The sequence below is a fragment of the Miscanthus floridulus genome, chromosome 5 (assembly GCF_019320115.1).
Source record: "Miscanthus floridulus cultivar M001 chromosome 5, ASM1932011v1, whole genome shotgun sequence".
NCBI lineage: Eukaryota > Viridiplantae > Streptophyta > Magnoliopsida > Poales > Poaceae > Miscanthus > Miscanthus floridulus.
Window position 1 is genome coordinate 114,149,655 of NC_089584.1, and position 7,896 is coordinate 114,157,550.

Consider the following 7,896-nt stretch of genomic DNA (forward strand, 5'->3'; position numbering starts at 1 on the left):
TCCCTTTGTAGCGAGGAAGCGAACGACGGGTTGTCGGCGTGGCTGAAGACGATGCTGGTGTGGCCGGAGCCAGATCCAACATGGTTAGAGCCATAGCTGATGCTGGTGAAGTAGTGGTCGACGTGGATTTGATCTGCGCCTCCTCCATGGTCATGGCGATGAAGTTGTCAGAGCCAGTGGTCCAGATGATCTGGCCGATGGTGAACGTGAGGCCGTTCGGCGTAGCCATAGAACCGGGGATGATGACCATCTTGTTCATCTGGGGAGCAGTACGCACACCCCCTACCTGGCGCGCCACTGTCGATGAAATATGGTCGGCAGTTTACCTAGAGGTATGCCCAAGATAGTAGATTATCGGCAGACAGGTGCGTAAGCTACGAACGAGATGGTGACGCAAGACAGACACGAGGTTTTATCCAGGTTCGGTCGCCGCGAAGGCGTAATATCTACGTCCTGTGTCTGATTGTATTGCTGTATGTAAATGAGATGATGCTGGATCGTATCCGCTAGGGGACCCCTGCCTCTCCTTATATAGTCTGGAGAGACAGGGTTACAAGTAAAGTATCATATTTAATACTATACAATGTCTTGTGGTGCACGCCGAGCAGCGCCGTGCACGTCTTGATCTTGTGGGCCGGGCCACCTCCGATGGTGCGGCCCATGTCTTGTCTTGTAGATACTGGGGGCCATACCCCCACACGCGCCTACACGTTGAGGCGAGGCGGCCGCGAGGCCCGGCGCGGCGGCGGGGCGCAGGCCGTCCACGGTGGCGCGGTGCGGGGCGGCCGTTGTGGCGCTCAGCGGGCTCAGGGCGCGGGCACGGGCGCGGGGGTGGGCGCGGCGCGGGCGAGGGTGGCCGGTGGAGGCGCGGGCGCGGGCGGCGGCGAAGCTCGGCTCTACTCTGCTAGGGCGAGAGAGGGAGAGGAGGAGATGAAGAGAGGGGCGGGGCCTATAGGTAATAAAAGGCTCGGCGCTAGTCACTCTGGCGTCGAGCTCAGCGGCGTAGATCTCGGCGCCGAGCTCGGTGCTAGAGTGACTGGCACCGAGCTCCCTGCCATGTCACCTTCCACGTTCGTGTCGAGCCCAGGAGCTCAGCGCCAGAGACGCTGGCGCCGAGACGTGTTAGCTCGGCGCCAGCATCAATAGCGCCAAGCTAAGGGTCTATATTCTAAAATCTTTCCTTTAGGGATCTATTTATGAAAAACTTAAAAAAAACTAAAATGTAAAAAATTGGGAAAAGCACCGTGGATTATTCCCTTGTATTTCTGAACACGTCGATGCCAACTATTCAAGCAAGAGCACAACACTGTTTCATGCATGTTTGTCTCCTCAGTACACGTGTGCACACAACGCAAGTACGCACTGTCGCAGTTTGGCATGCTATGCAACAGAACAAACCACGCGTGGTTCTCTTCTTGAACACAAAAGACCTTTGAGAGTCAACAGTCGAGAGTGGGTACTGGTCGAATTTTAAAAACGTGTAAGAATCTGGATGAATCTAAAGTAATTTATGAGAGAAAAATACGGTTTCGAATAAAAAAAACAGATAAAGCCGAATTTAAGAACACGCGAACGGGGCCACTGCGTGCCGTGCTGAAGAAATGAGTTGCCACACTGACCTCATGGGAATCATATCATATTAAGCATGTGATGTTGTCTAGTTTATATAATAGTTCCATTTGCTGGTTTGAAACTTGGTTGAAACTGACTGAAAAACACTGTTCTGGCTGAATTTTTATGAAAGAAAAATATTGTTCTGGCTGAAAAAAAAAGACGAACAAGCTGAATATGAGGTAAGCTAAACAGGACCAACGTTGATAAGACAGAATAGTTCCTAGCTCCGTTCCAAGCTAACCAAATGGACCCTATCAGATTTTTAACTAAAAAAAATGGACCCTATCAGATTTTTAACTAAAAAAAAGAAACTTCCTTGAAAACCACATCTAACCCGGACATAGAGGTAATTTAATCGATTTTTGGGAGCTCAAGGTTAAATCGTCAAATTTTAAAGTTTGAAGAGGAACAATTCATCAGGAAGATAAAGATAATATTCCAGTCTCGGCCAGGTCCGCCACGACCCAAACCACCCTGCACCGCCACTGACCTGGCTCCTGGCCCTTTGCGCCGCAACGCAAAACCCCGCGAGGGTTTCCACCGCCGTCGTGCCGCTCCCCTCGTTTCAATTCGAACAGCAAAAACCCCTTTATAGTGGCGAAACTCTCGCAAACGGCCAGAGCGTGGCTGCGGCGACGAGGGACGCCGCCGCCGCCGCCAGGTGCTGAGGCCTTAGTTGGTCTCTTCGCCGGCGACGAGCACCCACCAGGTACTTCCACCCCTTCTCTTCCCTTCCCTTCAAGCTGAGCACCGAAACCCTAACCTAAAGCTATTAGCTAGTATTTGACAAGCCACACCAAACTTCGACGTTTTTGCAAAAATTATTGGGTGTACAGGTGTACACCCATGTCCCTTTATTGGATCCGCCCCTGGAAGCGGAGCAGCGAACAGGGAGAGGGAGGCCAGGGAGGCGCAGGTAGCATCGACGGCGGCGGCTGGCAGAAGCGGAAGAAGAAGGAGGTCTTCATCTACGGCAACTACAAGAACTACTACGGCTACCGGGTGAGCGCGAAACCGCTTCCGTTTGTGCTTTTCCCTGGAACTGCTACTTTCCAATCAGTGTTCACGCGCGGTCGCCAGCTGTTCGACGATATGCCTCACAGTAGGTTCAGGTGTTCGTGGGGTTTGGGTATTTCGGTTCAATTGGGTTGTTTTGGATTGACCCATGACCCAGAGAAAGTTAAACTTACATCCCTAAGTGCGTGACTAGAGATGGTTCACGGGGATGAAAGCACTGGTACTGGCCTGTGGACTGAGTGTTGTTGGCCGGACTACTGTGCAGGGATGAGTAGATGAGCTCTTTTACATGTACCTCCTGACCTCAGATTTTCCAATATTTATTCCGTATAATAGCATTAGCATGCCTAATGACTAGTGGGCACGGATGAGTAGATGGAGCTCTTTTACATGTAACTTCTAACCTCGGATTTTCCAATATTTTATTCCGTAATAGAATGCCTAAATGCTATTAGGGTGGGAGGGGATTTAACATTTTCCAGCTGATATAAATTATAACTTCAATAATTCTACAGATTGACCGTAATGTTGGTGAAGATCCTCGCCTCGAGGCGTTCAAGAAGCAGTGGTTTGAAAACAAGGATTGTCTCGATATTGGATGCAACCAGGGTTTGGTAACGATTGGCTTAGGTAACCTTTTGATTTTGGGGTATAAACTCTTGATTTCATTCGCTACATTCTTATATAGCATGCTTATAGGTGCTATGTAGTTCTTGTAGACAAATGTCTCAATCCCCATGATGAGGTCATTAGGTTTCTCACGTTTGTTTTCTTAATCTTGTGCAGCCATGAAATTTAATTGTCGAAGCATTCTTGGAGTTGATATTGATTCAGGTTTTTAATCCCCCCCTAATAAACTCCTGTTGCGTGTCGAATCTCCTCTCATGTTCTGTTGTTGAATATTACTTGAATCGAATTCATTTTTATCTTTCCCTGTTAGGTTTGATCGAGACTGCTAAGTGGAACCTACGAAGGATAATGCGGCAGGATAAGGTGGCTACAAAAAACGTGAAAGCTCAGGAATTGTCAGATTCTCCTTCTCAGAGCTCTCCAGGAGAAGTGGCATCTGAGTTATCAAATGGGAACTGGCACCAAGATCTTTTTAAAATTGTCTCTTTTCGACGTGAAAATTTTGTAGAGAGTATGGATGGATGTTCAGAACAGTATGACACCATACTCTGGTAAGTTACAGATTAACGATAGTGATCTCTCAAGAATTGAAGTTTTCTTTGTACTGTTCTTTCCCACAGTGGCACTAGCTTATTTTTTTAATATTTTTATGATGTAGTTTGAGTGTGACAAAATGGATCCACCTGAACTGGGGTGATGATGGCCTAGTTACTTTGTTCGTGAAGATCTGGAGGCTTCTTAGACCGGTATATATGCCTCTCTATTTGCTGGTCTTCTAAATTGCACATAGACGGTAAGAGGAAAATTACATATTTTTCCCATATGTAATTTTGCAGGGAGGTGTTTTTATCATGGAGCCTCAACCATGGAGTTCATATAAGAATAACAGATTAGTTTCAGAGGTTGGTTCTTTTTGTTCAGATTATGTGACCAGCTAACCCTTGATATTTTTCTTTACACTGCATTGAAATGGGTAATGTTAGTTGTTTCTTAGAAGGAAGTTGTTTTGTGAAAATCTTGCTGCACTTTCCATTAATTAGGCTAAATGTGACTCTTGACAAGCCTATGTTCTTAGCTGCTGCACTCTTGATCCTAACCTCAAGTGAACATACCATAAATGATCAAAATCCTCTGCCAAATTTAATACAAATTCTTGATTCTTTCATGTTGTAGACCTTTAAATTTCCCTGAGCGTGATAAACCTGCAATTCTTTTCAGGTTGCCAAAGAGAACTTCAACACCATCTGTATATACCCAGAGACATTTCGGGAAATTCTTCTAGACAAGGTATTTTATTTTGGCTGCCAATAAGTTTTGTTCTTGACCCTTTCAGCAGAATTTCAGTAAACAATGTGGTGTTTGTGCCGCTAGATTGGATTTAGGTCGGTAGAGTTGATTGCGGACAGATTGGTGGGTACCGTCAGTGGTTTCAACCGCCCAATAGAAGTTTACCACAAATTATGAAACTGGGTCAAGGATTGTGACATCCCTGCCCAAGTGCACACTCCCTGACCAAATGATTGTGTTGAGCTTTGAAATGCTCGCTGACTGACTGGGTACAAGTACAACAATGAAGGCCTTGCATTTGCAAAAGAGAGTATCAGATGTCAAAGGATCAAGATGGAAGAGTGGTGGGTAGGATGTTGTGTTGTCTAGATGGAAGTGTTGGGAATTTTGTCAATGGTTTTGTTCTTGTATAAAAATGGATAATGGACACCGTACCCTGAAAGGGAAAAAGAGGCTTCCATGAATATCAATTTTGCCTGCTATGAACATCATGATTGCTCTTGCATATTGTTTGCTGCGTATATATGATCACGATTTTAGGGAATCAACCCCAGTCAGCATAGCTAAATAGTAAATACCAACAAGCATTTTACAGCATTCGGATGACAAAGCATCTCCAGTTAAGCAAACTTCCAAAAGAACACGTAATCCCACGCTCCCAGCTACAAAACAGAAACTCAACTAAAGACCGATCACACAGAGTTCTTGAAGCCCATCCATCTTGGACAGATCCAACCCTCCCAACTTGCATCTGAACACAGGAGCGCTTGAGGTTAGTTTTAGCGAGCGAAGAGTGTCGTACTTGCTTAATTCTTAATAATATAATAATTTCTTAATTTGAGCGAACGAAGTCAAATGAAAGAGTCTACTTGCTGGTGCTGGCAATGACAAATGCCTTGTGTAGAGTTCAGGTGCTTATTTGTGTGTGTGTGCGTGCGCGCAGTGGAAGTGTCTTCTTTACGATGGCTTACTTTAGATTGTCTCTAACAAGGATATATGGGAACCTAAACGTAAAATAGATAGCGAGAGATCCAAAATCAGCCTCTATATCTATACGGGAGATCTATTTTGGGTTGCCTGACAGGCACAACCCAAATATGGCCATCCTCTTTTCTGGAAACCCATTTGCAGAAATGATTCTCTTTTGGGCTTTATTGTTGGAGAAGATGCTGAATAGATATTGAACCCTTTGCATGTAGCGCTATCCAAAGGACGAATAAGTCTTATATTTTGGGTGTTGTTGGAGATAGCCTTATGTGCTGAAGGTTGCTGATGCACCATCAGTACTTCAGTAGTTCAGTACAGCTGAAGAGAATCCCCAGTTCACCGGTCACTTGTAGCTCAAGCTTAAGCTGGATGGACCCCACTCCGAAAGGCATTAGATACATCATACATCCATCAGGGTCAGGGTGGATTTGGGGTGACTAATGTGAATGTCATGAGTTTAAGTTCCCTAGTTCTTATAGGGAGACAATCCACATGCGTGCATTGAAACAACACAGTACCAGTTTCAGAAATCCAGTTATTTATTTATTGACGTGTTCAAGAAACTGTTTTTTTAAAGAAATGTTCAAGAAACTGTTCTTTCAAGGACAGGGGCGAAGCTAGGTTATTGATAGGGGGTGCAAATGCACCCCCAAAATTTGTAAAAATAGTGGTTTTGTCTAGATTTTCACCATATATGCATTCCCAATAGTAAAAGTCTATGCACCCACAACGCAAGTGCACCACCCTCTAGTTTACTCTAGCTTCGCCACTGTTCAAGGACGTGTTCAAGAAGCTGCAGACCAAATAATCAACCTCCTCATGTACTGTACATTTCGGCATTTGTTGTGTGCGCTTCCTGGCCGCCTCTGCATCGTCGCCGTTGGCTGATCGATTCGTTGTTGATCAAGGTTCAGAGTCCAGGAAGGGCTTCAGTACCTCCGGGCTCCGGTCCTCCGCCGGCACCGCCCGCCGCGCGGAGAAATCGCTCGACGGGCCGTGCGCGGTGCGCCGCGGCCCGCAGGTATGGGGTGCGTGCGCGCGTGGCGCTGGCCGGCCTCGCTCGTGCCGAAATCATGCCACGCACATCGCGTGATGTGATGGATGGATGGGTACGCCGTACGCCTCCGTGCATCTGCAGGCGAGGCCGCCGCACATACATCACGTGGCGCGGAGTACGCGCGCCACCGCACGTCTCGGTAGACTCGTACGCTGCTGTTGCCTTTGTTCGGATATATGCTTAGGCCCCGTTTAGATAAAGCAAAAAACCAAAAATTTTCAAGATTTTATGTTACATCAAATTTTGCGACCCATGGAGTACTAAATGTAGATGAAAAAAAACTAATTACACAGTTAGCCGAGAAATCGTAATCTTTTAAGCCTAAATAGTCCATAATTGGACAATTTTTGCCAAATAAAAACGAAAGTACTACAGTAGCCAAAAACAAAAAATTTTCGGATCTAAAAGGGGCCTTATATGGGCTCAAGTTTCCTTTTGATGACGATAAAGACCGGGGTTCAATTTTCCTTCTCTAGCACAAGTTTTTTTTATATATTTTTAATAGTGCAAAACTAATAGAAATTCGGGGTGGATATTATGCTATATACATAGAGTTATTACAGGATCTGATTTGTGCATCGCCATAAATTAAATTAAATATTTATATAGTGTAAAATTAAACTATTTATTTCTGCTCCATGACAAAAAATAAATAAATAAAATATTTATATAGTGTAATAAAAGAAAACAAAAGTTGGGGATGTAGCTCAATTGGTAGAGCATTAAAAGTGCTTGTTAAAGGTACAGGGTTTGATTCCTCACATCTCCAACAATTTTTTTAAATATCTCTTTTGTATGACCAAAAAAATAAAAACATTAGGAATTTAGGAGAAACTATATATCTCTTTTGTATGACAAAAAAATAAAAACATTAGGAATTTAGGAGAAATGATATAGAAGTTGGAGATATAGCACAATTGGTAGAGCTTTATTCTATGCGTTACAACAAAAAGTATCTCTTTTGTATGACAAAAACATTAAGAGTTTAGGAGAAACTATATAGAAGTTGGAGATACAGCTCAATTGGTAGAGCTTTATTCTATGTGTTACTATAAAAACATTTAGGGCTAGCTATGTAGAAGTTGGGATGTAGCTTTCTCTCAGTAGAGTTTAATTCTAAAAATAAAAAACATTAGGAATTTAATTAGGAGAAACTATATAGAAGTTAGAGATATAGCTCAATTGATAGAGCTTTTTATTCTATGCGTTACAACAAAAAAAGTATTCCTTTTGTATGACAAAAAAACATTAGGAGTTTAGGAGAAACTATATAGAAGTTGGAGATATAGCTCAATTGATAGAGC

The 7,896-nt window shown here is 44.1% G+C and overlaps 1 protein-coding gene across 1 annotated transcript; it reads left to right on the forward strand.

Moving 5' to 3' along the window:
* The first annotated feature begins 2,132 nt into the window (after positions 1 to 2,132).
* On the forward strand, positions 2,133 to 5,029 carry LOC136453127 (probable RNA methyltransferase At5g51130). Its single transcript, XM_066453700.1, has 9 exons — positions 2,133 to 2,323; positions 2,451 to 2,616; positions 3,147 to 3,261; positions 3,418 to 3,465; positions 3,572 to 3,812; positions 3,920 to 4,007; positions 4,098 to 4,163; positions 4,480 to 4,548; positions 4,633 to 5,029. Exons 2-9 carry the CDS (start codon positions 2,461 to 2,463, stop codon positions 4,723 to 4,725), a joined length of 876 nt encoding a protein of 291 aa, XP_066309797.1. The 5' UTR covers positions 2,133 to 2,323; positions 2,451 to 2,460; the 3' UTR covers positions 4,726 to 5,029.
* The last annotated feature ends 2,867 nt before the right edge of the window (positions 5,030 to 7,896 follow it).

Bases quoted from the DNA above. Each gene is read 5' to 3' on its own strand.
- LOC136453127 (XM_066453700.1), top strand. From the start codon at position 2,461: ATGTCCCTTTATTGGATCCGCCCCTGGAAGCGGAGCAGCGAACAGGGA. The intron at 2,617-3,146 runs GTGAGCGCGAAA...ATAATTCTACAG, and splicing joins AGAACTACTACGGCTACCGG to ATTGACCGTAATGTTGGTGA. The intron at 3,262-3,417 runs GTAACCTTTTGA...AATCTTGTGCAG, and splicing joins TTTGGTAACGATTGGCTTAG to CCATGAAATTTAATTGTCGA.